Source organism: Mercurialis annua, linkage group LG8 (assembly GCF_937616625.2).
Source record: "Mercurialis annua linkage group LG8, ddMerAnnu1.2, whole genome shotgun sequence".
NCBI lineage: Eukaryota > Viridiplantae > Streptophyta > Magnoliopsida > Malpighiales > Euphorbiaceae > Mercurialis > Mercurialis annua.
The window spans coordinates 40,022,595-40,046,817 of record NC_065577.1 but is presented as its reverse complement, the minus strand read 5'-3'; the positions used below and the strand labels follow the sequence as shown (position 1 = coordinate 40,046,817).

The 24,223-nt window shown below is 31.2% G+C and overlaps 3 protein-coding genes, 1 long non-coding RNA gene and 1 other non-coding gene across 5 annotated transcripts; 2 read left to right on the top strand and 3 right to left on the bottom strand.

Moving 5' to 3' along the window:
- Positions 1–3,889: 3,889 nt before the first annotated feature.
- LOC126659687 (uncharacterized) lies at positions 3,890–5,355 on the bottom strand. The gene is made up of 2 exons (XR_007635048.2): positions 4,806–5,355; positions 3,890–4,636 (listed from the first exon to the last, which is right to left on the bottom strand). It is a non-coding gene; the product is annotated as an uncharacterized LOC126659687 (long non-coding RNA).
- A 1,099-nt stretch (positions 5,356–6,454) lies between these two features.
- On the bottom strand, positions 6,455–9,990 carry LOC126661125 (uncharacterized). The gene is made up of 5 exons (XM_050354916.2): positions 9,737–9,990; positions 7,524–9,333; positions 7,145–7,346; positions 6,840–7,036; positions 6,455–6,720 (listed from the first exon to the last, which is right to left on the bottom strand). The coding sequence occupies exons 2-5, from the start codon at positions 9,331–9,333 to the stop codon at positions 6,650–6,652; spliced, it is 2,280 nt and encodes a 759-aa protein (XP_050210873.1). The 5' UTR covers positions 9,737–9,990; the 3' UTR covers positions 6,455–6,649.
- Positions 9,991–11,806: 1,816 nt separating this feature from the next.
- Positions 11,807–12,949, top strand: LOC126660982 (thaumatin-like protein). The gene is made up of 2 exons (XM_050354719.2): positions 11,807–11,988; positions 12,069–12,949. The coding sequence occupies exons 1-2, from the start codon at positions 11,919–11,921 to the stop codon at positions 12,743–12,745; spliced, it is 747 nt and encodes a 248-aa protein (XP_050210676.1). The 5' UTR covers positions 11,807–11,918; the 3' UTR covers positions 12,746–12,949.
- A 584-nt stretch (positions 12,950–13,533) lies between these two features.
- Positions 13,534–13,635, top strand: LOC126662382 (U6 spliceosomal RNA). Its single transcript, XR_007635759.1, has one exon. It is a non-coding gene; the product is annotated as a U6 spliceosomal RNA (small nuclear RNA).
- A 938-nt stretch (positions 13,636–14,573) lies between these two features.
- LOC126659993 (pumilio homolog 1-like) lies at positions 14,574–22,604 on the bottom strand. Its single transcript, XM_050353325.2, has 9 exons — positions 21,262–22,604; positions 18,956–20,358; positions 18,726–18,867; positions 18,467–18,574; positions 17,507–17,719; positions 17,247–17,357; positions 16,247–16,441; positions 15,827–16,001; positions 14,574–15,053 (listed from the first exon to the last, which is right to left on the bottom strand). Exons 1-9 carry the CDS (start codon positions 21,868–21,870, stop codon positions 15,013–15,015), a joined length of 2,997 nt encoding a protein of 998 aa, XP_050209282.1. The 5' UTR covers positions 21,871–22,604; the 3' UTR covers positions 14,574–15,012.
- Positions 22,605–24,223: the final 1,619 nt, after the last annotated feature.

Here is a 24,223-nt window from a genome sequence, read left to right as displayed (position 1 = left end):
ACACATATGAAGTTAAATTACTATATATAATATAATTAAACATTAAACTGAAATTACATGTATACAGTTAAAAGAAATATTAAAAACTGGATATGAATTATATCAAAAACATATTAATTATTTCATTCTCATTTAAACAGAAAATTCAATTTGTATTTTTTTCTAATGTCATATTTGAACTGGAATTTTTTTATAAATGTCCAAATTAAACAAAATACAATGTGTATGTCATGTGTCAACGTTGTCATGAAATAACGGTAAAATTAAAATTAATCATTGAAAGTGATATAAATAAAAAAAATAGTAATTTTATTTTATTTACTTTAACCCATTTGATCTCGGATTAGTATTGCATCTAAAATTAAAATTTAAAAAATAAATATAAAATTACTGAAAAGTACATAAAATTATAGTATTGCGGTCTTTGCATGTACGAATGAACATATATTTCATAATAGAAAATGAATATGAATTTTATTAAAAATTATAGAAAAATAAATTACACAAGTATATTTAATAAATATTATATAATATTAAAAATTATGATGCTCGATCAACATTTTATTAGAATAAGAGATGCATGTAAATTTGCAAGTAAACTTAAAAAAATTATGGAAGAAAATAAATAAATTCCAACATAATAAATATATAAATATATACAATATAAACATTGTATCATATATATCATATAAAAAATCCATTGCTATTATATTAGAATATATATTTGTTTTATTTTATTTTATTAGTTTGCTAAAAATGTTGTTGTGAATTAGTTTTCTAAATAAATTATTATTTAAATTAAATATTAATTTGATTCCGCGCAACTGCGCGGGTTTACGACTAGTACTTATATAATTGAGAGGACCAACGGAGCTCTCTCATTGATCCTCACAAAATAGATTTTTCTCATTAATTCTCATTAAATAGAAAATCCTCATGACTTCCCATTTTCTTTAAACTACTTAACTAATTATGAGTTTTTACTTTTTTTAAATTACAATTATACTAGATAGGAGTTTTATTTTAAATGAGCTCTATTTTGATTTAATTAATACAAAACTATCTATATTAAAAAAATTTCAAGAGTTTCCACTTTTCTTAAACTACTCATTTATTTTAATTAATTTTCTATTTCTATAAACTTCACAATTTATATAAATTCTTTATTTTTTAATTAATTTATAGATAATTATTATTAAAATGCTTGGTTTACCACTTCTTTAAGACTTCTAGAACTTTTTAACTACCAAATTTCGTAATTAAGTTTTCTAATTTGTATAAATTCATCAATCAGTTTATTTACTTTTACCATCTCTTTGTTCGTCTTTTAGTCTGTTGGTTTTCAAAGATATTTCATATAATTAAGGTCTTGACAATCAACAAAAGGTAATGTTGCATGTGGTGGAAAACAAAAAGTTATTCACATGTTCAAACTTGTAATAGTTCTAAGAATAACAATCTAATATCATTAGTAGTTGTAGCCGGTTTACATGATTATTATTTTTTTTTTATAATTTTATCTTATTTGTTTTTTATTTTGTTCTCATAGTTATAACTTAAATTTTAATTGCAGACATACCAACTTAAATCAAAATTTAGGATATTCTAGAATTACTGCAAATTAAGTTGAAATTTTTTATATAAACAAGGAACAGTGAAGAAGAATTAGCAGAGGTGAAATAGTCTTAAAATTTTAAAAGCTAAAAGTTACATAAATTGCAGCAGGAAAAAAGATTAAAATTAAGTTAGTAAAATTAAATTTGATTGTCAGTAATAAAAGAATTTATAAACCCTAATATACTATAGATAGTATCGTTTATTATGAGGTTTTTCTGAAAGCAAACATATATTCAATTTAATTTTTTTATTGTTTATCCGGTTTGATTTGTTATATTTTTTACATATATTACTATTAGTAGTTTAATATAATTTTCTGTTTAATTTAAACTTTTCAAACTGAACCTAATTTCAAATACAAATTAACTATTGTTGAAAGCAAACATGAGGCTTTACTTAAACTTATTATATCATAATATTTTTACTATTAAATAAAATTATTCAATTATCTCTAATTTATTATTATAAATGACATAAAATATGACTATCTATTCAAATATAATCTTTATGCAAATTTTATTAGTTAATTTTAATAAAATATTTTTTATATAAATATTCTTTTTCATTTTCTCATAATTTTTGTTTATATAAATTTCATAATCTATTTAATTTCTAAAAAGTGAAATAATAATATCATTATCATATATATGTATCGTTCCTCTTAATATGATAAGAAAAATACGACAAAAAAGGAAAAGAAAAAGTTTTGCGGAATAGCTTTTTTCATTAAAAAAGTAGTAATTAAATTTCTATTTTATAAATAAATTTATTGAAACTCAAGCTAATTATAATCCTACAATGGAATTTAGATGGCGAGTTTAAGTCAACATTCACATAAATAAAATATGAATATAAGTTTAAGTAATATAAGTTTTTAAACTATTAAAATTTATTTAAGTTAGAATCCAATAAAATAAAATAAACATTAATTTTAAAAATTTAATTGTATTAGTTTATAGATTATGGAAATTATTAAAACAAGGATAATAAAGAGAAAGACCTAAAAAGCTTGGACAAAAATAATTCAAAATGACGTAATAATTATATATCTTTTTAAATAGATTGTGAAAAATCATATTATATAGAAAAAGGAAATCTATTTCAATTAATTTGGAATTAAGGTAATGTCATGTTGTTGTTGATGTTGTATATATCATGAAAAATTATATTTATTTTTTTATTGAATTTCATCTAATAAATATTTTAATTATTAATAAATAGAAAATTAATAAATAATGTCAATTATAATATTTTTAAAATTTCTAATGAAATAAACTTTTAAAAATTATTATAATAAAAAAATTAAATTTAAATTGATCCCGCACAATTGTGCGGACATGCGACTAGTACTCATATAATTGAGAGAACCAACGGAGTCCTCTCATTCATTCTCACCAAATAGAACTTTTTGGTGAATTCCCACTTTTTTAAAAACATCTATTTAAATTTAATTTTTAAATGACTATTTAACTTACACTAAACTTCTTAATATATATCAAAATCTATTTAAATTTAACTATTTAACTTACTCTTAAATTCTTCATATTAATTCATATAAATGTTTGTCGGTCGGCCTTTCTTTGTAGTTTCATAAAACAAAAGATCTTTTATTAGCTGAATTACTAAATACCGCTCCTTTTTACTACCCACCGCCCCTACACTTTACCTTTTTGTCCTTTTCCTTATTTCTATACAAAACTAAAACCTCTCAATCCATTCAAACTAAAACGTATTCTACGTTGTAGCCGGTTTTTTTTTTTAAAGTATATAATTTATTTTTTTGTAATTTTAGTTATTTTAAAAACTTAATCGATTTAATATTTACTGAATATTAGTAGTATGACTTAATATTTTTCGTACGGCTGAATCAGAATCTGTTACCGAACCTTTGTAACGCTCATCCCGAGCACATATCAAAATTTTTCGTTTTCTCCCGTTCTTATGAGACGAAATGACTAACTCAAACCCTATTCCTATAGCAATATTCTTAGTCCAACTAATTGCTACAACATCAGTATCAAACTCATGTTCTGAAGAAAAAAAACCGATCGATGTAATCAATTACGTTTAACAATTTATAAAATTACGTTTAACATAACTAATTACGTTTAACAATTTATAAAATTATATTTAATACAAATAATTATGTTTAACAATTTATAAATTACATTTAACATAAATAATTACGTTTAACAATTTATAATATTATTTTTTTTAAAAATATAACCGGCAAAAAACGGGATGTCCCGATAGTTAAAATTAAGCAAACAAATACCCCATGAACTCAAAAGCCTTGCATTCACTGTTTAAAAAAAAGAAGCCGCTATGTACTCCTTTCCTCTCTTGTACGATCATACATTTACTTGATTTAATTTTAATACAATTATATATTTGGTTGTTAATCAAAATTTTCAACCATTGCAAGCTTGCAGACTTCTCCCAATTGCAGCAACATATACACCTTTATTGGCAAGAACTAGTCACTGCTCGGAACTTGACCTTTATAATAATCCACAATCACCATTCTGATCAAACACAATCACCTGCAACGAATACTCACACGACAAACTCTAACAACTATAAAAGAAAACATTTCAACATTACAACTATAAAAGAAGGATTCACTACAAATTTGGTGGAACAACTGAAAAAAACATTGTAGTTCAGACCTTCAAGGAAGGATTAAACAATGTCAACTCCCAAGCCTAGTAAGGCGAACGCTCTTAGGCGGCCACTGCCCAAGTTTTGAGAAACAAACCTTGAATTTAGCATCATCAACAATGATACTAAATTATCAAGTTGCACAGAACAAAGAAGAAACCATAAACATCAGAACTACAATGCAAACAGAAGACACAAGTTTATATAAGAATCCTCATGTTAGTATATCTACACGTTTGTAGCACCAGACATGAATAAGAATTAAAAAATCAAAATTAGGCAACGAACTTCTCAAACATGTTACCTCTAACTCTCTAAGATATCTTCCATATAATCAATCGAATAGAACTTCGCAGAACTGTTAAGAAGAAATCAAATTCAGAAACCCCAAATTAAAAAGGAATTAAAAATTACATAAACCTAAATTATGTAATTTTAGCTAAATGACTACTAGAACCCTAAATTAAGAAGAAATCAAAAATCTCAAATATAATAATTAAACTATAGAATCAACAAATTACATTAACCTTAAATAGAAAGTAATCGAACTATATTTGAAATCGTTCGCTCCACTGAGTTCTCAATCATCGGAACACTGCATTAAGCAACAGCAACAAATGGAAAATTTACTATCGCCAGGAGCAGCCGTAGCACCGATGACGACGGTGTTGCCTTCCTCTTGCTTCAGACGGTGTTGCCTTCCTAATGCTTCTGATGATGTTGTCTTGTTGATATTACCAGCATTCGTCGGAGGACCATTAGCAGCAGATGGAATATAAACAGAAACAATTGAAAAGAAAGGAAGAGTAAAAAAGAAAAGGTCAAAAAGTTATAGGCACTGTTTGGATTGATGGATTCTAAACGACGGATTCTAAACAATCCATGGATTTGGATAAAATCTATCGTTTGCCTAGAAAAAAAATTAATAGAATCCATGGATTTACAAATTCCCACATTTTCTACAATCCATCATTTTTGAGGGTTTTGATTTCCCACCTATTAGGTGGGAAAGTCCAAATCCACCATTTTTTATAGATGATGGATTGTTATACTATTTATTATTTTCCATAAATAATATTAAAAATCCATTGATTTTATATTCAATCCAAACGATGGAATTTTAAAATTTATGGATTTAAATTCCATTGATTTAAAATCCATCGATTTTGCTAAAATTCATGGATTTTAAAAACCCTTAATCCAAACGGTGCCATAGAGTATTTTACAGAGTAAATAAATCAATAATAAATTTATTTGAGTAAAAATATAAGATCTCTAAAAACGGAGAGTATTTCCTTTAAGTTTTTTTTTTGATGAGGTAGGATTTATAAATATTTTGGAAATTGGAGTGTTTTTGCTAATTTTCTCCAAAATTTTCGGGCTATTTATCAACGCCCATATATAAACTAATTGTGAAATTGAACTATAATACAAACTTTTAAATTTCTCCTATTATAATGAGAACTATCGGTCAATTAGTCATTTACTCAACTAATATTACTTTACGCAACTAAATCATATTTTAGGAATAATTACGTTTTATAAATATTTACACTGCAATTTAACAAAAGCTTTAAAGCAATCAATAATCTTAAATTGGTGCAATAAAGATATATGGTTATATGTTTTTAGCACGTCAACTCTAAATATCTGCTCATATAAATTGCATTTTCTGGTTGCCCATTATTAACTAATTTAAATTCTCCTATTATAGTTAAAACTAATTACTATTAGGAATCTACACAACCAACATATTTACGATTCCATAAATTACACTACAAATTACCAAAAGAACCGTGTAACAGTAAATTTTTTAGATCAAATTATTATGAGGTCCTATATTTATTGTAATTAGACTTTAGTCATTTCTATTTAAACTCAAACGATATAAGTTTTTTTTTCAATTTTGTCAACGATGTAATCATTCTGTTCATTTTTAGTGGTATTATATACATATAATATATATCCAAATAATTATAATTAATATAATAAATTATAAACAAATATTATCGATGTCAGTTAATTTTAAAAATTAATAAATAAAATTGTATTCATTTCTAATAAAAATTCTAACTAATTTAATACTGATTATAAATAAAATAAATTGGTATAATAATAATAAATTTACTTAATATATAAATTTGACAAATTAAATTACGAGCCAGTGCGTAGCACGTAATGCGAAACTAGTATATTAAAAAATCAATTAAACAAAAATCCACTAGTACATAATATCACAACAAACAATAAAATTATAGAAAACTGATGGATTAGATATGCATCACAATTCATATAAATTACTAAAAGACCCCTACTGAATTTACATCTGATAATTTTATCTAGAGTTGAATGTATGTTTAGACAGTTACTGCTACTGGTTTTCTTCATCCTTTACAGCCTCGGGGCCTTTCACTTTATAGAATACCTCATAATCATCAAACCCTGCATATTTTGATCAAACAACTTAATTGGCAAAAATGATTATGCAGTCACGATTCACTCGAAAGCATATTTCTACATCGAAAAATATACGAAACTACAATTCGTTAATTGCTTAGTACCTCCACCCAATTCGTCAACTTCATCTTGCAAAGATTCTACGAGCCTTGTGTTCGAAGAAATCGGATCAAGTGCCATCCAATCTGAGTTCATGTAATCTTCGGGGCTCAAGTCTTTCTCCTTGATCCAATCCGCGAAAATGAGAATGTTTTCCAGTGATATGGGATCCATTGAGTCGCGTTCTTTATCCTTACTGATCCTGTACATAAATTATTACAGTTCACAGATACATTTAGTTTTTGTTATATAGAAATTCAGACATGTCATTTATGATTCATAAGCATTTCAGTTACGACGATAACCTTACCGTTGTTTCAGTCGCAAATTGTACTGAACAAACACAAGATCACTGAGTCTTCGACGTTCCAGGCAATTGTCAGTGTCATGCATTCGCTCAACAGGAATGTGGTTTTGCTTATAACCAACTGAACTGCAAGTTTGACTGAGAATACGGATTGCCAACCGTACCAAATTCGGGCAACTTCCTCCATAAGTCGACCACCATTCAGCTGCAACAACAGAATATAGAACTTAAATAAGTAGCACGGAAACGGAAATAGGACGAAAACAACATGAAACAGACACCGAAAAACAACATGCTATAATTTTATTATCCTACAATAAAGAGGCTAAAAATGTCATATAGAGGCTGAAACAGCAGTTCAATCAGCAGAAATCGGGCTCACCAGGAAGCAGAGTTTCTCGAGCTCTAACGGCCATCTTCCGTCCGAAATCTCCGGAAGCATTCTTATAAGAAATTATCTCTTTGGAGATTTTATCTTGGACTTTAACATCAGGAACCAACTTCTCTATGCAATCAAACATCTGTGACAAGATATCGTTGCGGAGATCTTCTTCGATACTGTAAAAGAACTTCGGATTAAGGAAAAAACCAGCGGCTTGAAGAGGGAGATTTTTTTGTTGCTCCCACCAATGATCAATAATATTCCAGTAGACCATATAATCTTCCTTCTTCAGAAGTTCCTTCTTAATTGCTTCTTTCGCTCTGTAGATTCCTGCATAAACGTACCCCATTGCCGCCCTCTTAATGCTACTAGCTATTCTCAAAAGTCTCAAGAGAGGATTTGTCAGATTGGTTATCAGAATACAAGATGACCAAAATGATTGATTACTTAACAGGTCTAACATTTCAAGACCCCTCGGATTCTTCGAATATGGACTATCCATCCACTCTTGTGAAGTGACCATAGCCTGTAAGGTATGCTTAAGTTCAACTATTCGTTTTAACGTTTCAAAATTTGTGGTGTTACGAGTTAGCGCTGCACCTACTATTTCATTGCCAAACGTATATCGTCTTACCATATTCAAAACTGCATTGTGGTTGTATACAAATCTTGTAATAGACCTAGCTTGTTGAATTACTGTATCTATCCACTCGAGTTTTGCAAAATCTCCGAGTATCAAATCTATACAATGAGCTGCACAAGGAGCCCAATATAAAGTCGGAAAAGCATTAGATAACCTTCTTCCTGCAATTATAAATTGCTCATCCATACAAGTTATCACTTGTAAAATGTGTCCAACTCCGATTTCTTCAACCACTAGTTTAAGCAATTCATAAAGAGAGTCGGATGAGTTTATAATATCAGATGCATCCACAGACTTCAAAAACACTACTCCTTCGGGACAATAAACCAAAAAACATAACAGAGTTCTACCAATCAATGTTTTCCGCTGATCAACCAAAAGAGAACAGCCGGTCCTCACCCACGTTTCAACGTGCTTATTAACGTCAGTCTTCACCTCTTCAACCGAATTCTTCAATACCCAACCGCGGAGATCATGGTATGTAGGCATTCCAACATCCGATCCTCCCAAAGCGATTGCCTCAACCATATGCTGGAAATAAACTGAATTCACAGCGTCCAAAGGCGCCCCAATATCATACAAAAACCTTGCAACGGCCATATGAACTTGATTATTCACCTTTTTAACACCTAATACGTTTCTATTATTCACAGCAACAATAGCATTAGCATTATTTGTAGCGACACCTTTACATCTTCCCCTCTTTTTCCTCTCTGAAACATTATCAATCTTCCCTTCTTCGCCACTAATTAACAAGCTCGAACTAGGGTCAATCACATTCGAAACGCCAACGAACTCCATCCCGGCACTAATCTCAACTTGACCATTTCCAAAAACTTCCGTTTCGCCAACGACAACGGAGCTTAAATTCGAAATCTCCTCCGCAATTTTTTGCTTCTTCCTCTTCTTAACCACAACCCCATCTAAACTTTGTTGCATTACAACCCTAACATCATTCGGAACCCGTAAACAAGTCGAAGCATTACCCTTATGGCCTGCTAAATGTTCCTTAATCCTATGAATACCACCCCCCTTAAAGAATTTCCCACAATATATACATTTTAACTGAACTCTCTCCCCATTCCTAAACATTTGACAATGCCTCCAAGCTGGGTCATGTTTTTGTGATGTTATTGGTACTAATTCCAAATCCATATTTGAATCCATCTAACCAAAAAACTTAACAAATCAAACACAAATCACTCAAACTATAACCAGTGACGGATTCAGATATTTTATATAAGGTGAGCAATTAAACTGACAAAATTTAAATTTTAAGATGGACAAATTATATATTTTAAGTTGGTAAAATCATATTTTTTTTATGTTTATATTAACATTTTTTAAAGAAATTTAAAATTATAAAGTGGGCAATTCTTTATAATACGTTCTTTCTAAATCCGCCTGACTATAGCTAAACTCATCAACTTTAAACAACTTAATTATCAAAATAACAGCAAATTTCACTCTAATTTCTTTAATTAAGTCATAAGCAGAAACTCATTTAAACAAACTAAGATTATACAATCAAATTAGCCAAAATAAACAAATGGGTAGCTGAAAAACTTACTCGATTCTTTGTTTTTTTTTTCAGAGACGATTGTTCGAAAGAAACCCGAGTCGAGGAAGTTAAGGATATGGAAAACCAAATTAGGGTTTCATGACCGGGCCGGCCGGTTAGGGTTCGAGGGGGAGAGGCGGTTTGGGATTTATTTTAACTGTGAGTTTTGGTTTTACCGAGTCAGCGTGTTGTAAAGAACCGGTTTAAATAATGGTTGCGATTAAAAACTGGATATTCCGGTTGTCTAGCGGAAGAACCGGAAACGGTTGGAACTGAAATTAGTGGACAGACTGGACCAGCCGGTTGCCAGCAATTCTGATATGAACCGGCCTCTGACTCTGGGTTCATGACAGGTATAAATTATGCACTTGTCTTTGCACGCATTTCTTTTATCATTGTACTCAATTTGAAAAATTATTGCAATTATATATAAATTTTTATTTTTAAAGTCAAGTTTTTATATTATTTATCAATTACGATTAAATTTTAAAAATATTATTTACCATCTAAAAAATTATTATGAAAGTCTAATCGAAATTGATAAAAGAAACACAATTGAATGAAAAATCAAATTGAAAAAAACTAAAAAAATTTGGTTATAATTAATACTCCCTCCGGTCCATAATATTTATCGCATTTGAGAAATTTTCTTGGTCCATAATATTAGTCATGTTATAATATCAAGAGAGCATTAATTGCTATTTTTTCAAGTTTGCCCCTCATTAATTTATTGAAAGAATAAAATAAACAAATGAAAACAAATTTTAATGTAGGGTTAATTTAGTAAAAGTGTTTACAAATTAAGACATATTAATTGTTTTCTTAGTTCTTGTGCCAAAGCCAAATGCGACAAATATTATGGACCGGAGGGAGTAAATGAGTTAAAAATGAGAAATTCTTAATAAAGCTAGTCCACACCGTAGGAATATAAACCATCCACAAATGATGTGTCATGTGATATGATTATAATAAATAATCCAATTATTTCATAACACATTATTTATTGTAAATAAATTTAAATGCACATTAATTATAATGATGTGTTATAAAATGATTGGATTATTTATTGTTAAGATGAGGCATCGCAAAAATGGCAAAATGAAATTTTTAAAACGGGATAAAAAGAGTATATTTTTTTCGTCTCATAAAAACATATATAAAAAAAGGTTACTGTCAAAAAAACTTACGAATTACATGTTTTTTCATTTTAATCGCGTAATTTAAATTTTCTCATTTTCATGCTCGAATATCACTTTTTCTCAAACTCATGCACGGTGCTGAGGTGGCACTCATTCATTGGTATAAAATGACCTCCACTTCAGCAAATTACACCAATGGAGCCGTGACACTTCAGCATTGTGCATGAATTTGAAAAAAAATGATAGTTCATGCATGAAAATGAGAAAATTTAAACTGCGTGATTAAAATAAGAAAATGTGTAAAGTTGGTGAATTTTTATAACATTAACCCAAAAAAAAAAATTGTCTCATAAAGATAGAGTTAATAGTGTTAGTTGAGTACAAAATTATTTAAAATATTTCCAAATTTTTAAATGTATATTTTAATTTTATAAATTATTATTTAATAACAATTTATTTCAAAATATTAAAAAGATTTTTAATAATATTATCTACAAAACTAATTTAAACCTTTAAAATTTATATTTTCTACTAGACTATTTAAATAATTCTAACTAATATTTAGTTTTTATTTACAAAAACATTAAATTTAAAAAAATTACATTTAACATATATATCGCCAGAGTCTGGTGACCGTTGGCTAGAATTTTGGTCGCAAAATTGTCCGGCCGATGGGGAGGTCACTAATGACTTTTTTGAAATTTTCTACAATTATTTTCTTCTTTTTTTAACTAAGGTTTATTTTTCTCATTTTCACCACTAGATAATTTATTATCACTTTCATCCAACAGTAAAATTAACCATGTTAAACATAAAGTAATTCTAGACAATCCTACAAGTTTGAGGATTTAAATCACACAAAAAATATTAAAATATATTTGTTTGATCAAAATACAAATTTAAGAGCCGGATTGTCCCTTTATTCATACAAGAAAGTAACTAAACACAGGCTTTACACCTTATCAAACCGTTTTTATCACAAGCAATTCTTCATTATATACTTAAAAAAGACACTCAAATAAATCACCAAATTCACATCTCCACAATCCAAAATGCCATCTCCATCTCAACTCTTCTTCTTCATCATCTTCCATCCCATATTTATTTCTATCTACTTCGCAGGTTCTTGTTCTTGATTTTTATTTTTTATTTTGACATATTTTACTCATGATCTTATGTATTTTTCTCAAATTTTCTTGCAGATGGAGTTCAACTGATCATAGCAAACAACTGCCAAGTAAGCATTTGGCCAGGACTTCTCGGAACCGCAGGCCACGAAACGCCAAGCGAAGGCGGTTTTCATCTCCCCTCGGGCCAACAAACACTTCTCAACTTACCCGACAAATGGTCGGGCAGAATCTGGCCGAGACAAGGCTGTTGTTTCGACGAAATAACCGGAAAAGGCTCGTGTCAAACTGGGGATTGCGCCGGTTTACTACAATGCAGAGGCATCGGGGGTGTTCCTCCGGCTTCAATAGTAGAAATGACACTCGGAACTTCAAATTCCGACTTACATTACTATGACGTTAGTCTAGTCGACGGATTCAACATTCCGGTCTCTATGGTGCCCTTAGGCGGTGATGCCGCCTGTGGAGTGGCCGCCTGCGAGGCGGATTTGAATGTTTGTTGCCCTGAAGCATTGATTATGAAGAGAGGAGGGAAAATTGTAGGGTGTAAAAGTGCTTGTTTGGCTGCTAAAAGTGATAGGTATTGTTGTAGAGGGCAATTTGCTGATCCTAAAAGTTGTAAACCTAATATTTTTGGTCATCTTTTTAAGGCTATATGCCCTAAAGCATATAGTTTTGCTTATGATGATGCTTCTGGTCTTAAAACTTGTAGGGCTCCTAGGTATGTTATTACCTTTTGCCCTCCTATTTGATGATCTATAGAAATTCTCGTTTAGATCGAGTTTATGTATGGTCGATTGTCCCGATAAAAGCTTTTGATTCGTAAGTTGATGATTTATTGTATTTGTCGTATCATTTAGTAATTGAATATTGGTTGACGTGAAATGTTATTGTTAATGTTATACTCCTAATTGATCTATGAAAATTCTTGTTTAGGTCGGGTTTATGAATGATAATATGTTGATCGTTTTATGATTGAGTATATTTGTCTTGTTCGTTAGTAATTGAATTGTGGTTGACAAGAAAAGTTATTGTAATTATGCTTCTAATTGATCTACGAGAATTCTTTTTAGATCGAGTTTATTTATGGTAGACTTGGTCTCGAATCTCGTTAAAGGTTTTTGATAGTATAGTGATAGTTGTTTTAGGGATGATTATTGTTTCTCTAGTAATTTATTTTAGTAGACGTGAAATGTTAATGATATTATATTCGGAAATTCTTGTTTGTACGATTTTATCCCGACAAAAATTTATGACCGTATGTATGTTGATGATTATTTTATGATATCTACGGAAAATCTTCTTTAGATCGAGTTTATAAATGACGGACTCGGTCTTGACAAAAATATTCTTATAGCATAGTGATGATCGTTTTATTGTTAATCATATTTGTCTAATAAGATTACTATTGTTTACTCATCGAATTTTGGTTGACATTACTTGATTTACGATCGAGTTTAGGTATGACGGATTAATCTCAACAAAAACTGATGATAGTACGTTAATGACTTTTTTAGTGTTTAATCTAATGATAAATTTTGTGCTTTTCGTGTCATCCAATAAAATTGGAACAATACAGAGAAAAGTAGCGCGACCCTTGTACGACAAGAGTTGTCTAAATCGAAAAATGGTCCAAATTTTTTTATACGGAAAAAATGATATTGAAAGTGTTCATATCGTATTGTATCACTATCTTTTTATTATAATTAAATAGTCTGGAATACCATATACTATTAAGTAAAAAACCATCAAAATTACCTTTTTTTAAATTGTATTCTAACTCTTTTCTATACTAAGTACATCAAAATTATCAAATATAAAGTGGTAGATCTAGCATGTGATACTGTCTCCACTTTTACTTTCAACACTACCATAAAAGTGAATAAGATCTTTAATCTGAAAAAAAAATGGTGGCTAAGATCTAAAAGAATATAATCTTTAATTGCAGAGCTGTTTTGCAAGAATGATAAGTATTTTCTTGAGTTGCTCGAGCAGTTGAATCTAACCCATTCCATAATATATAACCGAATCATAATAAATCGCGAACCATTCAAAAAAATCAAAATCAACTCAAATGTTAATCAGGTTATGTTACTAGACTCATAAACCTAATCAATTTTTTTTTTATATTTTGTAATAATTTACATTCCAATAATATTTTAACTTTTATACTAAAGTTTAGATTTTAAAATGTTTACACGTAATTGAATTGAAGCGAACCGAAAAATAATGAGCTCATGCTCAAACTCCTAAAATAGTCAAGTTCAACTCTAGTTTTGAACTTGAAGATGAATTTGCTCTTCCGAACTCATCTCAAATTCAAACTTCTAAAATATAACTCGGTCGAGTTTAAATCGAGTTTCAAGCTATTCAACTTCGATGTATTTCGACTCGGCTGAACTCAATTTCACCTGAAAGCAATCATTTATGCATCTAAGAACAACAACAATTGTTGTTAGCCTGCATCTCAAGAGAACATGAAACTAACTAAACAAAGAATAATTACATAAAACACTAAAAGAAAAAAAGAAAAAAACGAATAAACCAATCAAGAACTACATTCAAGCCACAACCATATGATAAGGGGAAAAAAGTTCTTTAAATAACAAAAAACTAAAAAGATTCCACACAAGCGAAAAATTGCAGACTCTCCTAAGCACGGAACCCATCGATGCCTAGATAACATATTTGTACAGTCACGACTCACCATCACGAAATCTACTACCTCCTTTTTTTTCTTTTTTACACCCTTAAAACTTGTACAGTAAAATTTATCTCCTCTGCAACGGCATCAGCATGTTCACCATCTGAGCCTCGGGGCTAGCCTGAATCTAGGTATATCCTCGAAAACTACAATGTACAGTTTTAAGTACAACCGACAATTTATTTTCCGTTAAGCTCTCCTATCTATTCAAGTAAATAGACAGGGCTATTCGTTACATGTGACAAGAAAACGAGAAACACAAGAGCGAGCTCATACTATCTTCAGTTAGCTGTACAACTTCTCCTATGCCATCATCTAAGCAGCAGTGTGCAGGGTAAGGAAGCTGATCCTCCTCTCTGCAAAACGAAAAACGCCACTTGTTAGTTAAGCAACTAACATACCGATCCCAAGCTAATGGAAGATCTTACTAAAAACTTGAAGATTTTTCACAAAAAAATGCACGTATGTTGTTACTCTTATATAAAAGGATTAAGGAACAAAGGAATCTAAGCGGGAAAAGTTCAATTTTCACAACCCGCTTAATTACAAGTTTTGCATGCATTTTTTGTTCAACTGTACAATATACGCTTTTAAGCAGCAATCATAGGGAAAAATTTAACATACTGTACTAATAACAACAAAAGCAGCATATCAAATTAAGCTGCAGTAAAAAAAGGTTAAATTGCAAAATAAGTCATGAATTTTAGCGTGTTTTGCAATTTTAACACTAACTTCCAATTTTGGCCATCTAAAACGCGAACTAGTATTTTTTGCAATTTGGAACACCAGAGAATTTTTCAACAAAAACATGCTGATGTGGACACCGAAATATACATTGTTCCGGCATCCACATCAGCATTTTTAACCCAAAAAATTGTCCAGTGTTTCGAATTGCAAAAAAATGATAGTTCGTATTTTAAATTACCGAAGTTAAAAATTCATGTGCAAAATGCAAAACAAGCTAATTTCATTTATTTTGCAAATTGCCCCCTGATAAAATGCTCATCTAATATTACTAGTCAAACAATGAATGATCTAAGAGATCAAGCATTCAAAACTTCGTATATGATTCTTCTAAATGCATATAAGTAAAAAAAAAAATCAACTCCTTAAGCAAGGAAAAAAATACCTCCAGCTGCGACAAGTTTCTCTACACGTGCAACTATATGCTTCCCGTAAGTATACTTCTTCAGAGCATTTAAGTGAACCTTTATTCGATTAAGGATTAGTTCAAGTTGCTGGTCATCACAAGTTTCCAGCACTTTCTGTACAACGTAATTAGCAAACTGATCTTTCATCATAGCCTGCATACAGCAAGAAACAGAAACGCTAAATAAGATAATCAAACTCCCGAAACATGTTTTAGGACAACACTGAAATAATAGTTTAATGGAAAAACAAAAGGAATGTGCACTGTGAGAATCCAATAAAACAGCTGCAGTTGCTTTAATCTAATTGAATAATTAAATGCAACACGTAAAAGCAACAAGCTTTAAGTAATTATCAGCCTATTAAAAAATTGCTGGGAGCAAATAAATAGGTCATAAACCTGAAGGGGCTCATTTTCATCAGTGGTACCGAGCATCTCATTCACCAAGGCCTGGCGTTCTTCAGGACTGCCGAATGTTAAGCACTTCTCTATAACATTGGAGGCAAACTTCTGCTGGCTCATTTGAACTATCTGCCCAGTTAATTTCTTAATAATTGATGACCGTTCGTCGGATTTACCATGTTCCAGCACATGCTGTAATATTACAGAGTCAATTAGAACAATATAGTTAGGATAACAGCAAAAGGGAATATGCTCAGAAGGTGTTCAGCTTCATACGAGGTAAAATATATTAGTAACTGATGGGTGACAAAAAAATATGTTTGATATTACATTTACATGAAAATGCGCCACTTATCTATAAAATACAAGCATACCTTATTCACCTAATAGAATGGCAGAAAATTGTATTACCTGGTGAGTAAGTAGGAAAAAATAATAATATTCATGCCATTCAGAAGAAAAAACAGGGGGTGACTTAAAACCAGGCTTTCTATATTCTTCAGGCACATCAACTCTCCATTAAAATATTGATTTACAGTATGTTTTTTCATCAACAGGACCAACTAGAGAGATCAAGCGATCATTGCTATGCAATTGGTTGATCTTTACACCAACATAACAGCTCCAACATGTAACAAGAAACGTAAAGTTTCACACGTAATTAATATTATGATGCGCTCTCTCATCACTTTAATGGAAGAGTAATAAGATGTTCTCATGGCAAAAGGTGGATTTAACCATCAACATGGTACTAAAAAGGGAATGAATTTCTTGCCGGAAATTTAGAAAGGGGAAGTGATTTAGAAAGTGAACTCCTTAGACACTCTCGACTGGTGTATGTTTTCTTTATATGAAGCTGATGTATTTGGACTATCCGAACTTAGACAGAAATACCTTATGAATTGTACTGTCAATAATGTATACCTTATATCACATACATAATTCCCAGATAAGAATTCTATGCAGCAGCATCAAATATGGACATCATACAACAAACCTGTACAACATAGTTTCCATACTGATCTTGAGCCAGCATAAGAACAGATTTCAAAATCTCATCCATCATTATATGCTGGGTTGTTGCATCATGGCAATGTTCCAGGACTCTCTGTCAGAAATTAAACCAAATGAAAATCCGAATAAAACTTCCATAGAAAGAAAAAAAATTTATATGTGCAACTATTTAGAAATGTATGAATTTCTATCTAAATGCAAATGAATATTTAAGAAAGACTAAGTGAAGATAGGTATGTAAACCTGAATGACTCGACAACCATATGGATGAGTGGAAAGTGTCACAACTTGATCATAGAATGTTGAAACAATAAACTGTATCGCATCTTCAGGAACACATTCAATACACTTCTGGATGACATGGTTCCCATTCTGATCGCGCACACAACGCATTATATGGCCATCAAGCTCTGCCACCATTTTTGTCTGCTGGTCCAGCTCAACCACTTCTATGGCCTGGTTATCAAGATCAAAGATCATTAAATCCAACTTGGATTATAAAAAAATCCATAAATGATAGCAAATATTTAATAAAGTTTAAGAGAATACTTCCTAAAAATGTTTTTCCTAAAAAGAAAATAGATATCTTGATTAGCTTTTTTCTTATCAACCCTGAACAAGTCAAGTCATTTAAGAGTTTGGAAATTGACATCCATCTGAGGAGGAGGCATAGCTAACCATTCCGAGGTTTTCCATTTATTAATCCAAAACATAAGATATGATATCCGGCAATACTACAAGGAATGGTCCAGCTCAAAATTAAGGTGATCAAAATTCAAGAGGTGCAACAGAAACCCCGTAAATTTTGCTGGCTAACGAAATTTTAATCTAACTTGTAACAGTCGAAAGTTGTCAACTTAGGATGAAATCATGAAATTCCCAAATTCTGCAGGATGATTTAGAATCTTTCATAAGGGATTCTTAATTAATATTCCTGAGGACCACTTTTTAGATGATTTTCCCCATCTCATCAGATAAAGTTCAGAGATAATCTGGCTATCCCTCTTTCAGTGGATTCCTCACATCAGCCAGGTAAGCATATTACAGAATAACCTTATTGGTCCCTTATATGTTATTGAAAAACTTGACAGTGACTCCAACACAATTTAATTGATAGCACAATGAAAGCAAATAGTATCAAATATCAATGGAAAAGCTTGTTCAAATGCAAGTATCTTTAAAGGGGTTACCAAATAATCATACCTTTTGGATCACTCGGCAGCCATACATCTGAAGGCTAAGAGTCAATACATGCCCGGTTAGCTGATCAGCCAATTCTCTGACTTGGGCGGCAGATCCATGCTCAAAAAACTGAAGACAAACAACCATGCTTCAGTCATATTTTGTGCATCCATGAGTTAGTTATGAATTGCAGCACATTAGAGCATATGAAAAACACTACTATCTAAGATTCAACATATCATAAGAAAATTTTGTAATGAGAAATAAATAGTGAAAATACCTTTTGAATCACATAATTACCAAAAACATCTGTCATTAAAGATAGGGCTTGGGGCATAATTTCATTGAAGACCATGTTTTTCTCGTCCATAGTAGCAGTTTCAAGTTTTTGCTGAATAAAGCGACTCCCATATTGATCAGCACTGTTCATCAATAACATGATACAATAAAAGAGTTAAACTTCTGAAGCCCCAGGGAAAAAGGACAAAAGAGTAACAATGAAGTGTATACCTGAATTCAACAACATGACTCGCAATTTCTGAGAGTTCGAAACATCTAGTTTTATTGCTTTTGAACTCATCCAACAAAGAGGAAGGAAAATTTTCATCAAGGTTGCTACCAGTTTCTGAATGCCAAGGTCCCATGACACCACCAGACAGATTCCTCATCCCAGTAGCAAAACGCATGTTTCTTTCACCGTGCCTGACAGGACTGCCCGACCCAATAGGAGAATTCGGAAGAAGAGGACCCCCTATGGGACTTCCAGGATAGGACATACCAAGACCAAATGCTGGATTACCATAGTAATTATGATTCATACTACCAGATTTGCCGAGATACGGTACACCAAATTGTGATTTTTGAGGCGAAAGCACTGCTCCTAAGTAAGCTTTCTGGAGCAGATCCATGTATGAATTTCCAAGATACTCCCTATCCATTGTCGGATCACTAAGAGCTGCAAGCTGTGCAGCAGCATATTCATTTGACCTCAGATACTGAAGATACAAGGGGTCCATCAGGGGCATCTGAAGAGCATTACCTGCATTCTGATTTCCAACTCTGCTGAGATTCTGTAATTCTGCTGCAGCAGCCATTAGGTTTGGTCCTAAAGCACCCAGCGCTCTAGAATCCAATCCAGTTCCTCCCATTGCAGATGCAGCAGCATTTTCGAATAACGGTGGAAAATTCCCACTTCCAAGTTGGCTAGTAACCATAGATGGAGATGAAGGGTTCATAGGATACCCACTCAAGCCATAGTTTGCAAATGAAGAATTCATATTATCGACATTCTGATGGTTAGAAGGAGACCCTCCTCTGCCATTGAAAGTTGGTGTTGAGGGGCCTTTTAGATAAGAGTTAGCAGATGAAACAGACTTATTCAAAAATGGCTGTTGCTTTATATGGTTCTGGTCATCTTGCAAATGGAAGAGATTATGATGATCATCAGCACTATGTTGACTGTGTGAATGCGGGTGGTTCTCTTCATCAAGAGTTGACAGATTCAATCCAGACAAAGCAGCTGCTAGCTCAGCGGATTCATTCAAGCTTGATGAAACACCCTTAAATGAGTGTGAACTGCTCACATCTCTTTTATCAGTAGAATTGGGTCTACCTCCTCCAATAGGTGGAATGCGAGGACTAGGAGCCCTAGCCGCAAGTTGCGGATCAGGTGTAGTGCTTCTTGACAGAGAGGCACCTAATGCAGAAGCATAGGAATGAGAAGCTGTAGCACCAACATTTGTAACTACAGAAACACCATGTTTATTTGCCGCAGCACGCAAAGCATCAGCTGTCGTTAAATTGTGCAGCTGAGCAAACTGGGCATCAGAATTATCTACATCGTCATCAAATGCATTGCGACTAGCTGGACGTGAAGGATGCCTTGAGGTGGGATTTGCATGACCCATGTCATCCTGCATTCTCAACAAAACAATTTAGCAGGAAGCATATATTACAGTTTCATTTGTTTAAAGCAAAACTGCAAATTAAATGTTTGTTCTTCTCGGTTAGAAGAGCTTGTAACAGACGCTATTTTGTCATAATCATTCTTTTACTGTATAGGCAGTTTCAATAACAGACCTAATATACTATCAAAGAAAAGCTTGCATATATGGTTTAATATGTTAAAGATCAGATGCTGTTGGAACTCGGATAGAAATGAAGCAAACTAAAATTTAGAACCTAAAAGATGAAACATTAGTTCATCACTAGGAAAACAATAGAAATACCTACATTAAGTCGTGGAAGATATAGACACGTGCATTATAAACAAATATGAAGGATACATAATAGCAAGAGGGAACAAACCAAAGATTCATATCGACCATCATGGAGCAATTAATAGATGCTCATAAGTGAAACTCCAAATGAATTAACTTTCATTATCATATGCAAATCAATGATATTGCTATAGATTCTTACCCAAAAAAAGCATATCAGAACATATTCATATAATGAAATAAGATTATCATATCCCAATCTAATTTGGCATACCCTACTAAACGTAAAACTCGCAGGCTTCATTATCACCACAGCTATCACTATAGATTAAAAAATAGACCTCGCCATTATTTCACATACCATTAGCATCAATCAAGCTAAAATAGCATATCACCTCCGCTTATTACATTGCATCCAATGTATTAAACAACCACACCAAAAATACTAAAAAAAGACATCCATCCATCATATGGAATACCCCAAACCAATATCAAAAACAACATCCTAGCTACACATTTCGAGCATAAGCAAACAATCTTTCGCAAGAAAAAACATAACATACTAACAAAAAGAATCAAAAAGTTCAAGTTCTTCACCTGAAAGATTTCAGCAATGCTTTTCTGCCTACCTCCTAGGCCCAACCCTGGCAACCCAATCAAACCATCTCCACCCCACTCAACGCCCCCGCCGTCTCCATTCCCATTCTCGTCAATTCCTCCACCAAACCCCGGCTGCACAGCAAAAAGTGACCTATTCCCTTCATTTTCACCACCTCTACCACCACCACCTCCTCCTCCTCCTTTCCTCCTATCTCCAACAGCAGAATTAACACTACCACCTCCGTGTAACCGCTGCGAAAACCTCCAATCCTCCTTAGACAACAAAGGAGGGGGCAACCTAGGATTTAAATTAACATTGGAATAGTAATAATTTACGTAACTCGGATCCGACCTTATCTCTTCCTCACTCAAGAATCCACCTTTAATAGAATTACCACTAGCTTTTAACCCTCCAATGGAGTTCAAAGAACCTTCAACTGTAGGTGGAGCAGAGCCACTTCTGTAAATATTAAGTTCCTTCTCTCTTTCACTTACTAACTCCTGTTGTAGCCTCTGTTCTCTTATCAGTTTGCTCAAATCCTCGTTTTTGAGCATTGATCGCATTGAAATTTCAGGTAAAATCTTTGAATATGTATCTGTGATCATCACTCAATCCAAACAAAAATTAAAAAAACTCCCACCTTTATGCTAAAATTTAACTACAAACCAACTGAGTTTTGTGTTTATAGTTCAAAATCAGTAGCTTTTGCTGATCAAATTCAAAAACACTCACAGCCCATGAATTAAAAACACAATCTTTCTAAACCAAAATCAAAAAAAGCTTACACTTATAAGCTAAATTTTAACTAAAAACCAACTGGGTTTTGTGTTTTAAGTTCAAAATCAGTAATTTCAACTGATCAAATTCAAAAACAATCACAGCCCATAAATTAAAACACAATCTTTATAAACCTAAACCAAAAAAAACTAGAAAAAGCTCACAGCTTTATGCTAAATTTCAGTTAAAAATCAACTGGGTTTTGTATTTTAAGTTCAAAATCAGTAACTTTTTCTGATCAAATACAAAAATACTCGCAACCCATGAATTAAAAACACAATCTTTATCAACCAAAATAAAAAAAAAACTGATTAAAAGACAGAAAAAACTTCTGATTAATTGTAAAACTTGTGATCAAATGATGATGGTAATGGGTTTATTAGCCATGTTTGTAATTTCTTGACAGAGACTGATAAGAGGGGAAAAAAGGGAAGAGAGTGAAGTGATGAAAGAAGAGAGTGATAAGCACAAGCAATAGTGATCTGTGAACCGTTGGATTAAGGAAGTGACGGTCGAGATTGATTCTGTTAGGATTTGTTCTTACAAGAGGTCTTTAGGGTTTTATTTCTCCTGCTTTAAGACCTATTTAATGGCTTTTTTTTCTTTTAATTTTAGCTTTTCATTCATTTGCGTTTTTTTTTATCTTCTATATTGAGCTTACTAATTTTAAAAATATAATAACAATAAATTAATTACATAAAAATAACTATAATGAGTCAATAATAGATTTATAAATAATGTTTAATTATTTTATAGATTGAAATAAAATTCTTATAATTAAGAAAGTGAAAGTGAGAGAAGATACAATTTTTAGTTTTGAAAGTATTGATTTGATTTATTTTTAGTTAAAATGTTAACTTATTTTGGTATTATTGTTAAAATTTGGTTAAATTTCATATTTTAAATTCTAATTCACTATAAACCTTTAAATTTATAAAATCGGTGTAAATAGACTTTTTATCAATTGAAGGAAAAATTTAAAACAAGTTTTAGAATTTAAAGTTTACTAGTGTCGTTTTACGCATTTTACACATGGCTACTAACATGGCTTGTCGATTTTATTTTGTTACCTATTAGTTGTTTATATAAAAAAAAATATAACAATAAACAGTGTATTATTATCTATTACTAAAATAACTTCTACTTTAATATACTCAACCACTATAAAAATAATACTAATATAACTTCTAAAATATTATATAATAATTAGAATAATAATTTATTAGAAACAATTTATTTTATTTAATAGTTTAGAATATTATTTTAATAGTTTAATTTTTTAATTAATATTACTTTTATAATTATATGTGATATCAATGAAAAATATTTAATATAATATTTAAAATAATAAAATCAAACAATTAGAAAACCAGAGGAAAAGAAATACGGCATCGTTTCGTACATCAGAACATCAATGGTGGAGATTTGGCCAATATAAACACATAGTTATGAGTGTAGATACGCAATATAGACAACCAAGTTTGTTGAGCCACGTCATGATTTTTAGAACTGATTAAGTCAAAGATGTACGGAAGCGCGTGACAAGTATATTAGACACAAGTGCCTTTTGCTAAGTGAGTGGAAATATACATAATTGGTGTCTAAACTTTTTTAAACAAACAATTAAGTGTCTCAAGTATGTTTTTTGTTCAATCAACTACATGAACAACTTAAGACATTTTCAATTAAGTACTCATAATCCATTTTGGTCTACTAGAGTTGTAACTAGGGGTGTATTCGAGTCAAAATACTGTCAAATTTAAACTTTATTCGACTTTAAAATTTAAATTTAGTATTATTCTAGAATAATCACTAGTATTATGATATTTAATCACTTAAATAATAAATTAACTTTGTGGATAAATCAATCATGAACTTGGTGATTATGGGCAATTAATCTCATTTTGTCTATTAATTTACAAGTTGAGAGGGGCAAATTGCCAATTGAAGGGACAATTATCTTGCAAGTTGAGGGGGCAAATTGTCAAAATAGAGTTAATTGCCCATAATCACCAAGTTCGTGGCTGATTTGTCCATAAAGTTAATTTATTTGTTAATTGACCATAGTTTACAAGTTGATAGGACAAATTGCTATTTAAGTTATTTGTTTTATACTTATATAAATGTACTATTAGAGTTGGAATAAAATAGTAGTGAAAAATCAAAATGTGCATTTTATCT